At 48.2% G+C, this 20,261-nt stretch overlaps 1 protein-coding gene across 2 annotated transcripts; it reads right to left on the bottom strand.

Moving 5' to 3' along the window:
* Window positions 1-24: 24 nt before the first annotated feature.
* On the bottom strand, window positions 25-20,260 carry PLA2G3 (phospholipase A2 group III). 2 transcript variants are annotated; one of them, XM_019814758.3, is made up of 9 exons: window positions 20,116-20,260; window positions 18,419-18,533; window positions 4,900-5,804; window positions 3,753-3,885; window positions 3,370-3,504; window positions 2,799-3,106; window positions 1,978-2,107; window positions 1,752-1,868; window positions 25-1,102 (listed from the first exon to the last, which is right to left on the bottom strand). In XM_019814758.3, exons 3-9 carry the CDS (start codon window positions 5,438-5,440, stop codon window positions 898-900), a joined length of 1,569 nt encoding a protein of 522 aa, XP_019670317.1. In that variant the 5' UTR covers window positions 5,441-5,804; window positions 18,419-18,533; window positions 20,116-20,260; the 3' UTR covers window positions 25-897. The 2 variants fall into 2 exon arrangements, with proteins under 2 accessions (XP_019670317.1, XP_023097342.1); XM_023241574.2 differs by lacking the exon at window positions 3,370-3,504.
* Between the last annotated feature and the right edge of the window lies 1 nt (window position 20,261).

Raw genomic sequence — 20,261 nt, 5'->3', positions numbered from 1 at the left:
ATTACCAGGCACAAGCTGTATATATACATTACACATGCCATCTCTTTTAATCTGCACCACAACCCTGAGTTGTGGCATTGAGTTCAGTGCAATTCTTAGACCCCTTTCACAGATGGGCAAACTGAGGCCTCCAGGAGGTGAACCTCTCCAAATCAGACACCTAACCACAGTTTGGCTCTATGTTACAGGGAGGGAACATTTACAAGGTGCTAAGCACTGTCCATGTATTGGTTTACTTAATCCTCAACAATCCTATGAGGTAGGTCCTGATTACAGCCTGCTTTTTCAGAGGAGGAAACTAAGGCTCAGAGTCAGGGAGGCCCCTTGCTCAAGGACACAGAGATTTGGGCCAGGGCTGGGCCAGGAAGGGCATGGCAGCTGTTAAGAGAAGGGATCCCTCAGGGAGAAGAGTTAGGAAGCCCTCTCTAGCCACCCTCCTCTTTCCTGGATTCAGACACAGGCACTTCTGTGATATCCCATCCTCTGACCTACTGCTTCAGGCCTCAGCAGATAGGTGCTGGGGTTCCTCTGAGCAGGGTCTTGAGACACGCATTAATTTTGCGACCTGAAGATACATGTACCTCTTACTAGTACCTCCTGAGGCTGCTGTAGTAGGTTACCCTTTCCCCATTCCCCAGAATAAGCCTCTTGAACAACACATCCAAGCACAGAGGGGTTGTATCACCAGCTCAAGACTGCTCAGCACAGCAGGAGACGTGGTCCAGCATTTCAGCCTTGCTCCCTCTTCCCCCCATCCAGCCTCCTGGCTGTCCACAAGGGCCTGTGCTATGCTTCAATCTAACACACGGAGAGTAGGCCAAGACCCCCAGGGCCTAGCAGAGCCAGGAGCAAGGTCCAGTTTGGTGCCCAGGAGAGCTGGAACTGAGGTCAGTGGTTCTAGGATTTCTGCTGCCTGTCAGGTCTCCAGGCTGCCTGGGTCAGCTGCAGACACCGGTCATAGAATGACATGGGGGCTCTTGGGTGATTTGAAGGCCATACCTGCCCCTCATCTGTGGTCACACCCCAGAGCTGGAGTCGCCTCTGCTGAAGTCGCTGCAAGTGCCGAGCTGACACCTTGATGGCCCTAGGGTCTCTGAAACAGCTGTGAACGGAGAAAAGTGGGGCAGGTGGTCATGGCTGCCAAGGATCCCACCCTGCTCTGCAGACAGGGGGACCGAGGCCTAGAGAGGAGCAGGGCTGGCGCCAGGGAAGGGTGGGTTACATCTAGAAGGGGGCAGAATAAACCTGGGCTAGCACCCAGAGGCCCCAGTTCTGCTGCTAGCTGGCTGCAGAAACCCGGGCCAATCTGGACCTCGGTTTCCTCACCTGTGAAAAGGGAAAGGTAACAAGCAGCTTTCTCTGGGAATCAGAATTGAAATGAGATTTTAGGTTAAAAGCAAGAGTTAAGCAAGTAAGCCTTTTACTGTGTGCCAGGCAGGCCTTGGGCTATATGTGTCACACACGCCATTTCCTTGGCTTCTACATCCATTTTACAAATAAGAAAATGGAGACAAGGAGAGGTGACTCAACTTGCAACGTCACACAGGAAGTGAAAGAATCAACATCAACCCATATGAACCAACTGCAGAGCTGAACCTGGAGCACCAGGGAGTAGGGTATGATGAAAATGGAGCTCAGAGGTGCCCTAACCCCTTTCTCCATCCCCTTAGTCCTGGCACACATCCCCATCCCCACAGGCAACCCACCCCCTGGGAAAATGTCCCCTCCCTCCTGGCCTTGCCATGACTTACCCTGTGCCCTCAGCACAGTCCAGTGGAGGGGTCAGCTTGAAACAGGTTGTGCCTAGCAGCTCCCAAAGTACGCTGGTGCCTGCAGGTGGGCTGTGGAGCCTCAGGAAGCGTGCCAGGCTGAGGGCAGAGGCAGGATTAGGCTAGGGTAGTGCCTGGCCACCCAGCAGCCCCCTCTTAGTGACTGGCAGCAGGCTGCCCACCCCCCAAGGGTCCAAGCAGGCCTCACCGGCGTGTGCAGTTGCAGTGGAAGAGGGGCTCATGAGCACTATTGAGCAGCTGGAACTTTGTTTCCTGAGGCCCGATCTGCTGCTCACATTGATCCAAGTGGCGGAAGCTGCGGCAGGCTCGGCGGACATCTGGGTTGGGGGAGCATGGTGATGAGGGTAGCCTAGTCCCCAGCAAAGCCCTCCAATGCCCACTGCCATTTAGGAGGAACATAGGCACATGCGCTCAAACACAGTGTCTTCGTGTCTCATGCCCTTCGTGCCCTCAGAGTGCCACACGCATCACACACACACACACACACACACACACACACAAACACACAAACACACATGGCAGTGCCACCATAGGGGAAGCTCAGAAGAAGCCTATGGGCTTCCATAGGGGAAGCCCAGGGTGATCAGGAAAGGCTTTTTGGAGGCAGAGACTGCTAAACCGAGGCTAGAAGAAAAATTCGGGAGAGTGCTCCAGGCAGAAGGAACAGCATGAGCAAAGGCCCAGAGGTGGGAGAGAGCAACCAAATGAGGTTTGTGAGTTTCAGCTGGGAAGTAGAGTCTGCAGGACCAGCACCTGAAGGCCCCTGGGTGTTGGGACATCATCATCTGAAGTAAGAGGAGTCAGGTGGGGGCTCAGTGAGGCGTGATATGGTCAAGTTTAAGGCTTATGAAAACCCCTCTGGCTGCAGCATGATTTGATGGGAGAGGTTGGGAGACCCCCAGGAGGAGTTTGGAACAGGAAGGGAAACAACACAGGGTCCTCGACCTTGTACAGAGGCAGGGATACCTTCCCACATCAGGAACCCCCAAAGTTAGGTTTGGAACTCACCCTGAGGTTTTAGGCCACTCCATGGCCCCTGGAGGCCTGGATGGGTGACCTCCAGCCAGGCTGTGGGGGACATATCAGGCTGGGTGGAGGCCACAGGGGTCCGGAGGGCTGTGGTGTTGGTTTTGATGGGGTGCTTAGACCCTTTCCATTGCGGTGGTCGCTTCTGAGGATGCTGCTTCTGTTGTGGCTTGCTAGGGGCTGGGTTCTGAAGGCTGGGAGGCTGGGGGGTGGCTGGGGAGCTCCAGGAGGCATTATAGAGGGTCCTGGGCTGGAGGTGGGCAAGAGGTATGGAGCCATACCTTCTGCACCTGGAAGGTGGCAATTGGTAACTCATAATACCCCTCCCAGAAGCCCTAGGTTCCTCTCCATGGAGACCAAGTTTCTGCCAGTCCCATCCCTTGTCCCACTGGGTTGTATTGGGCACCCAGGGAAGGTCTGCATCCTGGCCCTGTCCTGAGGAGAAGACAGGGAGGATGAGGCATCATTCCTTGGAGGACAGACATACAGGCAGGCATCCCTCCCTGGGCTCCCTCTCTGGCTGGGAAGGAGATTGAAGGGGGCAGCTACATACCCTCCCCACCAGTACCACGCCACACACGCCTCCTGCTCCTCCAGCACGAAGCAGGGGACCTCCAGCACATTGAAGAAGGCCACACCCACGATGTCCGAGATGGAGTCCTGCTGGTTCTTCAGGCATTGCTGGAACCTGCCCCAGAGCTGGTACTCAGGTCCCTGGACCACAGAGAGCCACCTGGCTCCTCCTCCAGCCCACCCAGTCACTACCATCCAGGTGGTTTGGGATCCAAGAGTCTCTTCTTCTCCTAGGGCCAGCTTTCCCACCTGCATGGTAGGGTGTCTGACTAGCTGATTCTTTAGGATTCTTTGGAATCCCAGTCTCTGCACCCAGGAACTACTCCACCCGTAAGTCCCCAACCCTCTCTGCCCACTGCCAACCTGGCATCACAGTCACAGTGGGAGATGGTGTGGAATCGGTAGTTTCTGATACCATAGCTGTACTGGAAGGGCGAGATGTTCTGTGGGCATCGGTCATGTTCCCGGCAGCAGAGATCAGGGCCTTGGAAGATCCCTGCAGGAAGCAGGGGCAGGGGCACCAGCTCAGCAGGGTCCTGGGCACCACACACTGGCTATGCCCATCCAGTGCAAGAAGCAGGGACCTTATTCTCACCCCAGCCCTGACACAGATGCCCTGGGCGGCCTCAGACCACTCTCTGTGGGACACTCAGTTTCAAAGCCTGAAGAGAGCACCCACGCGCAGCCTCTACTGGGCAGCGCCAAGTGCCAGGCAGCCCACCCAGGAGCCCTTGTCCAGGAAAGGGACTTACTCAGGGACTAAAGTCTGCCTCCAGAGCTCCCAAGCTCACACCCCAAATAAAACTCAGAAGTTATGAATGTGTGTGGAATGGAATGGCAAACAGGCAGGGTGCAACCTTTCTCATTGGCACGATGAAGCATTGTCAGGATGCCAGCCTGCTCCAACTCAGGTGCCAAAGCCTGCCCCCAGCCTGCCATGCATGCACAAAGACAGCTGTACTGACAGTGCAAAAAAGTCATCCATGTTTGTTTGTCAGTAAAAAGCAATAGTGCCTTTTACTGAGCATTTCCCAAGTGCCTGGCACTTCCCACACCCAAGCTTACAGCAGCCCTGTGAGGGAAATGTCACTTTCATGGTTCAGGTGAGAAAACCAAGGTTCAGAGAGGGGAAGTGACCTGTTCAGCTTGAATTTGCTAACCCAGGCCTTTGGGTCTCAGTGTCCATTCCACTGGGCACCTTGTCCTCATAAAGCCTCCTCTTAGGTGATGGTGTTTTGGCTTGGACAACCTGGGACCCATCCCAGTCCACCCCCTCCCTGGGATGGTGATTAATGAGGACTCCAAGTTTTGACTAGGACGTTTCCCATCTATGACCTAATTCAAGCAACCCATGATGAGACTTATGGTCACCCCATTTTACAGATGAGGACATTGAAGTTTACAGTGGTTAAGTCATTCCCCCAAGGACACACAGTCTGGAAGAATGGGGGCCAGGGCAAAAGCCTGCACTTCCCTCCCCTACCCCCTAGTCCACATCCCCATCACTCACCCAACTCTGTGGAGTTTCCGGCAGAATCCCCGACTCCACACCACAGCGTGCCAGGCATAGTCCAGCCTCTCTTCAACCGCTGGTGTCCTATGCTGCTGGGTGCTCCTCTGTGTCCTTCTGCTTGCTCTTCCCTGACCCCTGCTGCTCGCTTCTCCCTAGCCCCTGCTGGACCCTCTTCAGTCCCTCGGCAGGCTCCCCACTGACTCTGAAGTGTGGCCAGGGCTCTCTGCAGCTCAGGTCCAGGGGTGTGGATGAAGGTGCCCCGGGTGATCTCACCAGCACAGAGAGCACTAAAGGCTGCAGTGAGCTCTGGCTCGTCTTGCTGGCTACAAGATTGCAGCCTCCCGTGCTCATCCCAGTGGGTGTGGACCAGGGCCAGTCCCTGGGCATTCTTGCCCAGAAAGCTCAGGGTCCCCAAGGGGCTGCCGGGGATGGGCCTGGCCAAGTGGCAGGAGGTGCTGTCCCAGAGGAGGGCAGAGGAGCTCCCCACAGCCACTCCCAGGAAGCTCAGCATCCCTAACAGCACTACCAGAATCCCCATTCTGTCCTGGCCCAGCCCAGTCAGACAAAGCCCCCACAACACCTACCCCTGGCAGCCCACGAGGCAGCAGATTTAAGCAGCTGAGCGGAAGCGGTGCCCTGCAGACCCTGCGGCAGGGCCAATGAATGGAGCTTTGGGAGGAGTAGGAAGGAGGCTGGAGTATGGGGTGATCTCTGGCTTGTAACTGAATCCACCGGCTGGGCAGGCCGCTGATTGGCCAAGGAGTGTACTTGCCAAGGCCCACGCCCCCATTCACCATGCCTTTCTCATCCAGTCACCTGCTGCCAGCCCCGCCTGGATGGGGACTGTGGGAGCCAAAGCCTTGGGCCCTGGGGCAGGGGGCCAGGAGGGGATCCCTTTCTTCCTAGGGAGGGAAGAGGGTTCAGGGGCTCAGAGGAAGCTCCCAGAACTCATCCTTAGACCCCCACCCCAGTAGTGGCTGCCACACCCACCTCCATGAAGTTGGCAGAGGGCCATGGCCTCTGCCAGAGTTGGGTGAAAGAGGTGAGGGCAGGGTTTGGGCCCTGTAGCTACCCCCACCCTGGGAGCTCCTGAGGTTTCTGGTAAAGGGAGCATCCATCTCCTGGCCACCTGGAGTGTGCCCTCCCACCATCACCCAGGGTTGGTTCTAAGAAAGCCTCTTGGCATAATCAGGGAACAGCACCCCAGGGCTCTCTATTTCCTGGGACTCAAAGGCAGAGGCCTGGCCAAGCAGTAAACCTCTTGATCTGATGGTGGAAACATAGCCAGAGCAGAACTTGAGAGCAACATGGGGCGGAGCTATGCTCCAGACTTAAAGGGACTATGGCCCCCAGAGGAGTAGAGGGCTGGGCAGGGGTCTCAGTCTGCAACCATCTCCATCCTTGGACTGTAGCCACCAGTGGGACACAGTAGCGTCATGTGCTCCCCAAGGGGAGTGGCGTCTCCACTAGGGAGAGTTTACAGCCAGCACGTGTTCCTGTGTCCCAAAGCTAATGTATCATTCGCCTTCCAATCATCCAGGGAAGTTGGAGTGCTTACACCCATAATGCAGATGAAGAAACTGAGGATTGTTGAGGGTGAGGAAACCTCAGGGGACAGGATCTAGCTAGGGAGGGGTTAGAGGCTGGCAGTATAGTTCTTGGAAAGCTTTACTGGGAGATCAGAGCTGGTAGGGAAAGTGATTGTCTGTCATTCTTCCCATCAGCCTACTGCTCCTCCAACATTCCTCCCAATCTCCATCCAAGTCTCTTCCAGGAGGGTGAGCCCCAGTGAGGCAGAGCCACGGGCAGAGCTGGGGGAGATGCTCACTGTGCATAGCAGGTAGAAGGGGGCTTTAGGGTGTGCAGGCCCACCTCTATACTCAGAACCAGCCTGGGCCTGTGGTTCAGGAGGTCATGGCTGGGGACAATGAAGAGGGAGAGAGGGTGGGAGTAGCCCAGAGCCAAACTCCTTCTCTTCAGAGGTTGAGAAAAGGGATGTGGAATAGAGTGTGGTGGTGGGAAGGGTAGGGAGACCTGGGGTTCCTAAAGGTAGGAACACCACTGAACAAAGGTGGGTCCCTCTGGGAAGAATTCTAATGTTCTGAAACCATTGTTCTGGTAATTTTCCCTAACTGGAGGAATGGACACTCATCTCTGCCCACCTTTTCCATATTACAGAGCTCATTACCCACGGTGGCTGGGAGGTCCCATGGCAGGAACCCAACTTTCAAGGTCAAACAGACCTATCTGGGGTATTGACACTGTGTGACCTAAGGCTTTGAAGTCTTAACTTCTCTGAGCCTCAGTCTCCTTATCTGTATGATGGGTCTTATCACAGTAGTCAGTTCACGGGATGTTGGGTAAAACTCTCCACCCAGGGACTGGCATCCAGGATACTGTCACTAAAGTCTCAGGACATCCCTGGGCAGGAAGCAAATTGACCAGGAGAAAGCAAGTCTCCAGATTTTCAGGCCTCAGCATCCATCAAAGTTAGTTCCAACTAGGCCATGACCTGGTTTTGTGACTTCAGGCTTGTCCCTCTCCCTCTCTAGGCCTCAATTTCCTCCCCTGTACAGCGAAGAGCATGATGGCAGTGACTTTTGAGGGCTTTTTTAGTCTGGGCCCCAAAAGAAGGCAGGCTGGGGCCTGCCCAGGCCTCAAGGGAAGGTGTCACTGGGTTTTCCCTTCAGATTCCACCCAGTGGACACGTCAGTCAACCTACAGGACAAGCTTTGGAGCCCTGCCTCCCATTGGGTGCCCCTCAAAAGCCTTGCCACAGAGGATGGCAGGAGCCAAACCAGCAGGACAGGATAGGCCAGGCCCTGCAGACAAAAGGGGAGCTGAGGCTTTCTTCTGGATCCCCACCTGTCTGGAGTGGGGCAGGGTTCACAGTGAGTGAGTGAGGGGCAGGGATCTGTGGGGTCTGATCATTTATCGCTCTTTCTGTCCATCGGCCCCCATCGCTCTGTCACCTTTGGCTTCTCTCATCCTTCTCTCCCTTGGTCTCTTTCCCTCTCTGGCCCTGATTCTCCTCATTTCTTTCTCTCTCCTGTATCTCTCCCTCTCTCCATCTTTCTCTGACTCTAACGCTCCATCTCATTTTCTCCCTCTGTTTCTTTTTCTTTCCTCTGTCTGTGTGGCTTTTCACTGCCCCTCCCCCTGTGTTATTGTCTCTGCTTCTCTCCCTCCCTCTCTCTCTATCTCATTTCTTGTGCCCTTGTGTCTCTGAGGATCCCTGTCCTCTCCCCTGGCTCTTTTCCCCTCTTTTTCCTGTTTCTCTCTTAATTTTTATCCCTCTCTGTTTTCCTTTTTGTTTCTTGGGGTCTTCTGGTTTTTCTCCTCCCTTCCTGTTCTCTTTCTTACTCATTCCCTCATTATGTCTCATGGCTTCCTCACTTATGTGTGTGTCTGTGTGTCTGTGTCTGTTTCTCTCCCCTCATTCTTCTCCCTTCCTTCTCTGTTTGTTCTCCCCCTCCACACCCTCACCCCAGGCCCAGGACCCAGGGTACCCAACCTTTTCCCAGCCATGGTCTCATCTGATGCCCACAACCCCTGCCCCTCCCTAGGGAAACAGGCAGGGTAGGGCTTCTCATCGACTATTGAGATGGATGGAGAGTCTCCAAAAGGGAAGTAACTTGCCAGGAGTCACACAGTAGATTTGGGAAAAGCCAGGTCAGACTTTCCTTGGGCTGTGGGGAGGATTTCCCATGATCCTGGGAGACTCTCAGCTCCCCTACCACCTCCCCATCTCAGGGACTTCCTCCCCACTGCCTGGAGCCCTTGGAGCTTGCCTTCTCTACCCCACCAGGAGGGCTCTCTGCAGCTCTCTGTGCCAGGAGAATGGTGTGGGCAGTGCCTAGCTCCAGAACATTCTGCATTCATTCAAAAACAAATAGTTACTGAGTGTCCACTACTGCCAGGCACAGGGGGAGCCCTGAACAGAAAGAGGAGGGAAGGGGGACAGAGCATGCTCAACTAGGGAGATGGAGAAGAACTCATCCCCTGAGGGGACAGGGTCTGGCAGCCCAGGGGAGCCAGGGCCTGAGTGTCACTTGGGTCCTCTAGGAAGCCACCACTAAGATGGAGCTAGAAGTGCAAGAGACTTATTGGAGGAAGTGCCTGTGAAAGATAAAGGGGGGAGGGAAGAAGCAGGATTGGGCAGGGAAAGCCTTCAGACTGTGTTGCAAGTTTGACATCTATGGGGAGAGAGTAGAAGGGATGGAGAACTGGGTAAGAGCATCACACTGAGGTGCCACTCTGAGCAAACATCAGCCAGCCACCAGGGAGCTCTGATGTAAAAATTGCCCATGGAAGAGCCCTGGCTGGGCAGAAATAGGCAGGCCCTAGTGCCTGGCTGTGCCCAGTCATTGGTTGGGGGCTGTCCAGGAGGACAGTGGCATCCACTCCAATGCTGCTACAGATGCTGATGCTGCCACACCTGGGAATTTATTTACCCATTTGGCTGAGGCAGCCCCCACTACAGACCAAAAGAGGAAACTCAATGGGCAGATGGAGCCTAAAATCTGGGAGGAAGCCCAGAAGGCAGTCTTCTCTGTGGTACAGGACCATCCCTTATAAGATTTCCAGGTAGGAGTTCAGCCCCAAGAATACCTGGTATAAACTAAGCCTAGTCCTAGGTCTGAGGGAATAAATAATGAGACACACTGTATTTAAAACTAGACATCTCAATATGTAGAAAAAACACATTAGATTCAATTCAACAGCTTATTAAACTAGAGTAGAAAAGGGAGAGAGAGAGAGATGGGGAGTCAGAGGGACCATGGAAACTATTCTAATTGAACAACATTAGAAGCTGTGGTGGTTTTAAAGATGGGCACAAATTCTCTGATACCCCTCCCGTAAAGTGGTGTAGACTACTTCCTCTCCCCTTCAGTGTGAACTGTACTTAGTCACACGTTTCTAATATATAAAATGTGGTGGACCTGATGTAACTTCTGAGACTAAGTCATAGAAGGCATTGTACCTCCCTTCTTGCTCTTTGTCTTGTATCACTTGCTCTGGGGAAGCCAGTTGACGTGTCATGAGGACACTCAAGCAACCCTATGAAAAGGCCTATGTGGTGAGTAACTGAGGGCTCCTGTCAACAGCCATGCAAGTGAGCCACTTGGAAGCAGACCCTTAAGGCCCAGTCAAGCCTTCAGATGAATACTGCACCACCTGGCCTCCCCTACACCCACCGCCTTTGGTAATAGCTTTATTGACATATGATTCACATACTATACAATTCACCCATTTTAAGTACACAACTTAATGGTTTTAAGTATATCTAAAGTTGTGGAACCATCACCACGACCTAATTCCCTAACATTTTCATCATTCTAAAAAGAAATCCTATAACCAGTAACAGTCATTCTGCCTTCCTCCCTTCCCCTAAGTAGCCACTAATCTACTTCATGTACATCTCATATAAATGGACTCATACAATATATGGTCTTTTGTGACTAGCTTCTTTCACTTAGCATAATGTTTTCAAGGTTCATCTGTGTTGTAGCATATATTAGAACTTCATTCCTCTTTAAGAGTGGATAATATTTCATTGTATAGATATACCACATTTTGTTTATCCATTCATTAGCTGACGGACCCTTGGATCGTTTCCACTTTTTGGTTATTATGAATAATGCTTTCACAAACATTCGTGTAAACATTTTTGTGTGAACATATGTTATAATTTCTCTTGGGCACATACCTAGGAGTAGAATTACTGGGTTATGTGGTAACTCTATCTGTAACCATTTGTTTGTTTTATTTTTTTAAGTTTATTTATTTTGAGAGAGAGAGAGAGAGAGAGCGCGGCGGGGGGGGGGGGGAGCAGAGAGAGGAGAGAGAGAGAATCCCAAACAGGCTCCACACTGTCAGCACAAAGCTCAATGTGGGGCTCAAACCCACAAAACATGAGATCATGACCAAGCTGAAATCAAGAGTCAGATGCTTAACCGACTGCGCCACCCAGGCACCCCTTTGTTTATTTGTTTAAAGTTTATTTATTTATTTTGAGAGAGAGAGAGAGAGAGAGAGAGAGAGAGAGAACGTGCATGTGTGAGAGAGCATGGGAGGGGCAGAGAGAGAGAGAGAGAGAGAGAGAGAGAGAGAGAGAGAATCTCAAGCAGGCTCTGTGCTGTCAGCATGCAGCCCAATGCAGGTCTTGATCTCACAAACCGTGAGATCATGACCTGAGCCAAAATCAAGAGTCAGGCACTGAACCAACTAAGCCACCCAGGTGCCTTTATCTTTAGCCATTTGAAGAACTGCCAGACTGTTTCCAAAGTGGCTGCACCATTGGACATTCTCACCAGCAGTGTTTGAGAATTTTGATTTCTCCACATCTTTGTCAATATTTGTTATTATCTATCTTATATCCATCCTGGTGGGCATCTCATTATGGGTTTTGTTTGCATTTTCCTAACAGCTGTTCATCTTTTCATGCTTACTGGTCACTTGCATATTTTCTTTGAAGAGATCTGGCAGATATCTTCACTGTAACCTTGTGAGACCCTGATCCAGAACCACTCAAATAAGCTACTCTCTAATTCCCAACTTTCAGAAATTATGTGAGATGACAAATGTTTGTTGTTTTGAGATAGTTATTACAAAGCAATACACAACTAACAGAGAAGGATTCAGGTATATGTCATGGGTGCCTACTATTAATGCTATTGGAAGTCCCAGCCAATGTAATAACATAAGAAAAAGAAATACAAATTGTCAAGTTTGAAATGGAAGAAACAAAACTGTCATTGTTTGTAGAGTGATTTAGCTACCTAGAAACTGCAGATGTATCCAACTCCTCGGGTAGGGAAAGCAGTGTAATGGAATAGAAGAAGCCCAGGACAGACCCAGATTTGAGTCCTATCTTCTCCCTTACTTTCTGTGGGATATTAGGCAAATCCTTTTGCCTCTTTGTGCCTCATTGGTAAAATGGAGATAAGAATAGTACCTACACCATGAGGATTAATATAAGTGTATATCAGGTACTTCAGTGGCTGACATACAGCAGGCTTTGATAAGTAGAAGGGGATTTGAAGGTAGGAGCCAGGCAGGATCACAGTGTGACTAATTTAATGCCCAGTTCCCCAGGCTGCAGAATGTGGCATCCTTCCATTCTCCCAACTGACTCCAGCCTGCTGGTAGGGTCCTAAGAGGTTCAGTAGATCCTTATCTGGATTCAACCTCTGGCTCCACTTCCTTTCACTGGGCATCTTAGTCTTGGCTGAATCCCCATGATGTAATCTATTGACTGATATGCTCATGCCTACCTCTTTTTTTTTTTTTTTTTTTTTACTTCCCAGGGACTATGGTAAGGATCAGAGAATGGAAAAGGAGCTTACTGAGGGGAAAACCTCACATTAGGCCATGAATAGCCCACATAAGTCACTCATGTGGCATGAGATCCCACCCCCAGAAATGTAGGAAAACCCAACAGGAACAAGCGGGCAAAATAAGCCCTGAGAGCTCTGTCTAGCTCAACATGGGGACCACAGAAGGCATTGGGATATGGGACAGGATTCCACTGAGTGCAAGAAACACACCCCTCTTATTCACATGGCACTTGACCTTTATATTCTCACCAAGCCCAAGTGGTAGAGTTGATAGATGAAATAGAGATGCCCAGTTACATTTGAATTTCAGAACTCAGTGAATAATTTTTAGTGTAATTGAATGCTTCCAACATTGTAATTATTTTTGATTATCTGAAATTATAATTTAAATGGGTTTTCAGTGTTTTTATTTGCTATATCTGGTTACCCTACCCAGCAGTGAGGAAAGACAAGCAGGGCAGCAACTCTTTGCCTCACTTCACAGAGGAGGTACAGGGTAGAGATTGGACTTGCCCGAAGCTCTGCTGCTTATTCACCTTTTCATTCTACACAGGGCTCTTTGGCTGAGGTTGAAACCTGGGTTGTTTGTTGGCTATAACTCAGAGACCTTAGCTCACACCCCCTCCTTCCCTTTTGGGGTTAGATTTGCCCTTGGGGCCCTTGAGGGGCTCTGTCAGTCTAACTCACTCAACAAGATTAAGAGGGTGGGTGGGGAGCATAATGGAAAGATCAGGAGGGTAGGAGGAGATCTGACTGCAGAATTCAGGTGCTGGCAGACTAAATAATAAATCTCCCATTTCTACACCCAATGACTCAAGTTCTCAAGCACAGTTCTATCTGTGAATTTGCCCCAGGTCAACAGCAGATGGGAATTAGAGCTAGAACCAGACTTTGAGCCTCTGGATCCCCAGCACTCTTCCTGTTGCTCTGGGGTCTGGACAAGAGGTCCCAGGGAGGAGCCCTCTTATGCCCATACCAGGGCATGGGAGCAGGAAGGCCTGTGGGACAGCACAGTAGGCCTTTCCGGAACCCACAATATTTCGTTGAGCTTCTGCTGCCATCTAGTGGGCACCCAAAACCAACACCTCTTAGAGAAACTGAACAAGGAAGGCTGTCTTCGCAAGTTTCTCGTCCCTTTTTGCACCTGCCTGTTCCTTCTTATCTGGGCTCTACCTCTGACTTGCTATGGAACACTGACAAGCCCTTTGTCTCTCTGGATCTCAGTTTTCTCTTTTAGAATAAGGGTTATCCAAATTGCAGCTGGCCTGATCTTTCTAAAGCACAGGCCTAGCCAGGTTTGTCCCCTGACCCACCCTGAACTTCAGGTCAAAGTCTGTCATACCCTGCAGGATCTGAGCCTGGCTGACCTACAAGGTCCCCACTTCTCTGCTCCAGCGACACAGAGCTACCTTCATCTCCTCAATCACCAGTCCCTCTCAGGGTCTTTGCACATGCTATTCCCTCTGCCCCAAACACTCTCTTTCACCTGGCTTGTTCCTACTCATCCTTCAAGTGTCAATTTAATTACTCCCTCCAGGAAGCCCCCTCTTCCTTGACACCCCCAGGATGGGCAAGTGTACTTTAGGTCCCCACTAAAGAATAATTTAGGTTTCAAAGAAGATATCACCCTGGAAGAGGTCAAATGGCAGTCCACTCAGTCCACGTGGGGAACCATGGGCTCAGGGTTAAAACTGACCTGATTTCCTATCTCATTCTGCCACAGTTGGTCAGTGTGAACGTCAGCTCCACCTCTCTGAGTCCCTTTTTCACAGATGAATAAATCAGACTCTGTCTATACCAGTGATGAAAAATATAACACTAATGTGAGCCAAAAAAGTAATTTGGAATTTTCTAGCTCCGGTTTAAAAAGTGAAAGAAACAAGGGAAATGAATTTTAATGACATATTTTCACATAATCCCTGTGTAAAATATTTCAACATGTAATCGATATTTTAAAATTATTAATGATCTATTTTACTTTATTTTTTTATACTAAGTCTTTGAAGTCTGGTATTTTAACTTACTGTGTGTCTCGGTTTGGATTCCACACTTCAAGCTCTCAGTAGCTACATGAGGCTAAAAGCCACTGTATTGGACAGCACAGCTCTGTATCTTGATCTGTGTGGCTATTACATATGTGTACATATGTAAAAATTTGTGGAGCTGAATACTTAAGACTTTGACCTTTTTGTATGCAAATTATATCTAGTCTTGAGGGAAAAAAAGAGTAATTCCAGGTTTCTAGCACGAACACGGATGGACAAAGGATGGAACAATTTCCTGGAATGGGAGAGGTTGAATGTGAACCAAGGGGGTGCTGGGTGAGAAAAAGCTGAGTGTGAGGATCTTTGTTCCTTTAGGTCTTTGTTGCCCCCAGACCCTAATAAAGTTTCCAGGGTCACCTAACCAGAAGCTGTCCAGGTGGCAGAGAACAAGTGGCCTTGGTGCTTGGGACTTGTCCCCAAGAGTTGAGAGGGGGTCACAGTGCCATTCAAACTTCTCTCCTGGACTCCACAGTCCTAGGCTCTGCCTATTCTCATGTTGGGGCCATGGGCATCTCCTCTAGGATTGCTAGATTAGCAAAAAATAAAAGTCACCAACTTAAATCTGAATTACAATAAACAAAAAATACTTTTTTAATTTTTTAATGTTTATTTATTTTTGAGAGAGAGAGAGAGAGGGACAGAGTATGAGCAGGGGAGGGGCAAAGAGAGGGCGACACAGAATCTGAAGCAGGCTTCAGGCTCTGCACTGTCAGCACAGAGCCTGACGTGGGGCTTGAACTCACCAACAGTGAGATTATGACCTGAGCCAAAGTCAGATGCTTAATGGACTGAGCCACCCAGACACCCTACAACAAATAATTTTTTAGTATAATTATGTCTCAGATGTTTGTTTGTATGAAATTCAGATTTAACTGGGTGTTGTCTGTTCTACTTGGCAACCTGACTTCTAGCTCGTCCTCCAGGACTCTGAAGCACGGAATCTAGCTCTACTTCCTTGTATGATGTTGGCCACATTTCTTTATCACTTTGACCTTCAGCTTTCTCTTCTGTAAAATAGTCAACAATTCTTTCCTTAAAGACCTGTTGAGAAGATTCACTGAGAAAATTTTTTAAGAAGGATCTCCCAAAGGTAACTGGGTGGCTCAGTCAGTTAAGCATCCAACTCTTGGTTTCAACTCAGGTCAGGATCTCAGCGTTTGTGAGATCAAGCCTCACCTTGGGCTCTGCGCTGACAGATCACAGCCGGCTTGGGATTCTCTATCCCTCTCTCTCAAAATAAATAAACATTAAAAAAATTTTTCCAGGGCAACTGGGTGGCTCAGTTGGTTAAGTATCCAACTTTGGCTCAGGTCACAATCTCACAGTTCATGTATTCAAGCCCCGCATCCAGCTCTGTGCTGACAGCTCAGAGCCTGGACCTGCTTCGAATTCTGTGTCTCCCTCTCTCTGTGCCCCTCCCCCACTCATCCTCTGTTTCTCTGTCTCTCTCTCTCAAAAAGAAATAAACATTAAAAAAATTTTTTTTTTAATTTTCCAACAATAACAAAAAGAAGGATCTCTCCATAATGCCTAGCACACATTAGGCCTGGCACATATTATTAGGCCCTGAGTAAACATTCAACCCTTCCTTCTTGGGCTTCCAGAGGTGCAGGGCAGAGATGGGCTGCCCAGTGAATGCCCTATCTCCTTCCCTACACTGTCCAGGGGTTGGACCCCATGATTTCTTAGTGCCTTCCAGATTTTCCTCTTCTTTATTGGTTTTTCCATTCCTTGGTTTTCTAGAGATTTGTCCACACTTCATCTATGCTGGGAACATCCCAGAATCCTCTGGGAAGAGCCTATCACCCAGGAATAAGGTCTTCTTGATCCAGCTCTCAGTAGATTCCAGAATATGGCCCTGACACCACCTAGTGGCCGTGTCCCTAAACAAATAATATTATTCAGACCCCAACTTAGCAACCCAGACTTGTTCACTCTGCCCTCAGCCAGCAGGGTCACCATATGGGCAGAGACCTATGCCAGGCCCCAGCAGGAGGCAGAAGAACTTGACCCTGAGCTGTCCCAGAACACAAGGCTTGAATGTAGGGGGGCAGTGAGCTTCATCTTAACCTTAGGACCCAAGCTCAGAGAATGAAAGGAGCCTAAGGCCCAGGGGTTTGGTAACGTGCCTGAAGGCCATGCAGCAAGATTTGCATATTTGCCTCAGGTTGGGTAACAAATGAGGCCATGTTCCTAACCGGCCAACCTTCTCTGTGGAAGGACTGAGTTCAGTAGGATTAGGGGACACTTTATCTGGCATATTCACCCTTCTGTCTACAGACAAGGTCTTCCTCTCTGAGCTTCCTATACCCATGAGGGGAGACTGACCCCAACCTGGGATGAGGGTGGGTGATGTGCCATGCCCAGGGAACATTCTTTCCTATGTCGTGTGAGGAGACTGGAGGAAAAAGTGATGCTACCTTAATAGAACTGGGCTGGTTCCTAGGATCCTGAAATTTTCTCTCCCTGCACTGAACAGAAGAAAAAACAGGCTCAGAGAAGAGCAAGGACCTATGAGCCTCAACAGATCTAATAAGCCAGAAGGTACCAGACTCTTGGCCTCTCCTCACCTGGCAGATATACACCTGTGGCCTCAAGTCCTTAATCACAGCTTTCTCCCACCTAATTACTTTTCTTTTCCCACCATTCGACCTTCCTGGCCCCCAAACTCCTTGACTGAGGTTCCTGATCCCTCTGAGACTCTACACTGGCCTCCTATTTGTCTTATACTCCTAATCTCCACCTCTCCCCCTTGTACTCTGGAGAAGATCTGAATGCCTCTGCATGGATTACCATCCCCCCCCCCACCTTTTTCTTCCTTTCCAGCCCACCCCTCCTTCCATCCCTTCACAGACCCTACTCTCTGGCCCTGGGTGGTAAGGCAGCATTTCAACAGGAGCAGGTTTTGTAGGCAGAGTCTAATCTTGAGCTTGAGTCTTACCAGTTGTATGGCATTGGGTATATTGCTTAACTTCTCTGGGCCTCTAGCTCCTCATATATAGTATTACTTCACAATTTGAAGGTGAGGATTAAATTGCACAAAACCCTTAGCATAATGTGTAGCACATCAATAAACATTCAACAAATATTAGCTGCTAGTATTAGTATTAATATTAGTATTAGTATTAGAAGGGTAAGGGGAGAGGAGGGGACGGGGCAGGAGAAATGTTAGAGCTATTAAAATGAGAACTGTTGGGATCCTCAGAGCAAGCAGAGGAAGAAATCAGAACATTTCTATTTATTTTATTCTTTCCCACTGAATATTTTTTATTCAGCATAATTTGTTGTAAGCATTAAATAATATGAAATCCAGGCTGGGTCCTAGCAGGATAAATGCAAACATCACCAACAGTGCTTTTATGGTCCATAAGTGCCTTAGTGTGCAAAAATAGAGAAGATATTACTCGATATATTTTTGAAGCTGAAGCGTTTCTAAGTTTGGTAGCTCCAACTCTGTTATTTCTTGGGAACATCTTTAATAACAAGAGCATGAAGACATAAACAGTGCTGGTTCCCTAACATTAAAGTTTCAGGAATGTGGTTATTGCTTTCAAGAAGAGACCATGAGGATGACCTGATTTCTGACAAAGGAAAAGTTGAACTCTTGCCTTTAAGTCTGCCTGATGAGCCCAACAAATACAGCAAAGGAGAATATAATCAATGAGTTTGTCTTAACTGAAGCTAATGCTTCAATGTCTTTTTCATAATGATGGTACTTGGTGACTTTTTCAAAGGAGATAGCTCAAGCAGGAATTTTTAAAAGTATACTGAGAGCTTATTCAGTGCTAAGCCTGTTCTCTATCCTCACAACAACCATTTGCGATAGAAACAAATTTCTACGTTAAAAAGATGAGGAAATGGAGGCTTCTGTAAGTGAAACTGCTGGTCTATAGTCACATAGCTAGTAAGCATGGGGACTTTAAATGCCCTCCAATCAAAGACCACCAAGAACACACCTGTGGTTGGACAGGCTAGGTTTATTACTTGTTACAGCAAAGCAGGGGATGTGAATCAGGAGGAATGATGAGACATCTCAGTGCCAGAGTGTTAGAAAGGACATTTAGGATTTGAGCTTGTGTTAAATACTTTGGGGGCAGGGAGTATGTTCAACAGGAGAACACCAAGACCTACCTTTGAGTGCCAGGCCAGCTCCTAGATATCAGAGATTGCTTTTCTTTTTCTCAGAGCCTGAACTCAGATCCAGGTTTGTGTGACTGGAAACATCTCCTGTGTTTCCACAGGAAACCTGAAAAGAAGACTAGCAGATGAGGAATTTCATCTATGCACTTATTTCATCTACTACCTTCACCACCTACTCAGACTCAACCTCTAATACAGTCCCTGGGATCATTGTAGGCAGTTAATAAATGTTTGCTGAATTAATGAAACAATGAACATGTCAAGAATTCCAGAGAACAACTGCCTAGGAGCAAATCGCATCTCCACCACTTATCAGTATGTGATTTGGAAATTTTTAATTAAATGATAAAATTGTGTAAACTTTAAAAAGTTTTTCTTTACCCTTTTGTAAAATGGAGATAATCATCAAAATCATTCAAAGGACTGCTATGAGGGTCAAATGAACTGTTGTGTGGAGTGTGCTTACTTCAGCTCAGCAAATGTTAGCTATTGTTATTTTCAGGATAAGTACTCCATTAGCTTTGTAATCATGTTTGATATTCTTCCCACTAGGCATTAAAGCAAAGATCTTGTCTCTTACTATATCACCAGTGCCTAGCACATACACAAATGTTTGATAAATAAATAAGTAAATTGGCTAAAACACAGGAACTGCCTCCATTTGGAGGATAAATTTTAATTTTTGTATCATTGTAAAAAGAACGTAAGGAACTCCCATGTACCCTTTACCTAGATTCACTACTTGTTTATATTTGCTTTATTTGCTTAATCATCCCCCCCAAATACACACACACACACACGTTTCTCTGAATAATTTGAAATTAAGTTGGAGACAGTGTGCCCTTTTATCCCTAAATACTTCAGTGAATATTTCCTAAGAACAAGGACATTCTCTTAACTACAATACAGTAATCAAATTTAGAAAATTTAATGTTGATACAATATGCATTAAGAGCTAGTCCACATCCATATTCAAATTTGTCACTTGTCCCAGTATTGTACATTACACCTATTCTGCTTCTTGTTTTCCCAGTCCAGAATCCAATCACATACTACATCTTGTTGTCATGTCTCTTCAATCTTTTTCAAACCAGGATAGTTCCTCAGCCTTTCTCTGCCTTTCATAATACTGACAGTTATTTTGTAGAGTTCCCTCGATTTGGGTTTGTGTCATGCTTGCTCATGAGATTTGGGTTATGCATTTTTGACAGAAATATCACAGAAGAGATGTTGTGTCTTTCTCAGTGCATCTCATTGGGAGACACAAGATCATTACTTGACCTATAATTGGTAATGTTAACTTTGATCATTTTTGATTCACTTGTTTTTCGAGGTTATACCTCTGTAAAATTACCATTTTCCTTTTGTAGTCAATAAGTAATTTATGAGAGACACTTTTACTGTGTAAATAATTCGTCTTCTATTTTTATCATTCATAATTGATTTTCTAACTACATCTTTAAAAAAAGGAATTTTTCCTTCTCCCTATTTATTTATTTACTTCCTTATTTATATCAGTAAAGATTCATGGGTTACCATTTTATTCAATTAGTTATACTCTGTCACTAACATGTTACTTTGATGCTCAAACAGCCAGTTTGTGTGTGAAGGAGCTAGTGGTAGCTCCTTCAAGTTAGCTCCCGTGTCCTTTGACATGCTCCCATCATTCTGATGCCCATTATCCTTACATTCTGGTGTAATAAGAAGTTTCAAGCTTGTCTGGTACTTTCCCTGCCCGGACTCAGGTTCTTTGAAAGGCGGCCGGTCTCTGTTTCTCCGCTTCCTGCCCTCAGGCGGAACCTTAGAGCCGACTGGGGCGGAGAACAGCGCTGCG

This window comes from Felis catus, chromosome D3 (assembly GCF_018350175.1).
Source record: "Felis catus isolate Fca126 chromosome D3, F.catus_Fca126_mat1.0, whole genome shotgun sequence".
NCBI lineage: Eukaryota > Metazoa > Chordata > Mammalia > Carnivora > Felidae > Felis > Felis catus.
Note: the sequence above shows the minus strand (reverse complement) of the source record. Positions and strands in the feature narration are given on the sequence as shown.

Bases quoted from the DNA above. Each gene is read 5' to 3' on its own strand.
- PLA2G3 (XM_019814758.3), bottom strand. From the start codon at position 5,440: ATGGGGATTCTGGTAGTGCTGTTAGGGATGCTGAGCTTCCTGGGAGTG. The intron at 3,107-3,369 runs GTATGTAGCTGC...GCCACCTTCCAG, and splicing joins GCGTGGTACTGGTGGGGAGG to GTGCAGAAGGTATGGCTCCA. The intron at 1,103-1,751 runs GTAAGTCATGGC...CTCCGTTCACAG, and splicing joins GACTGTGCTGAGGGCACAGG to CTGTTTCAGAGACCCTAGGG.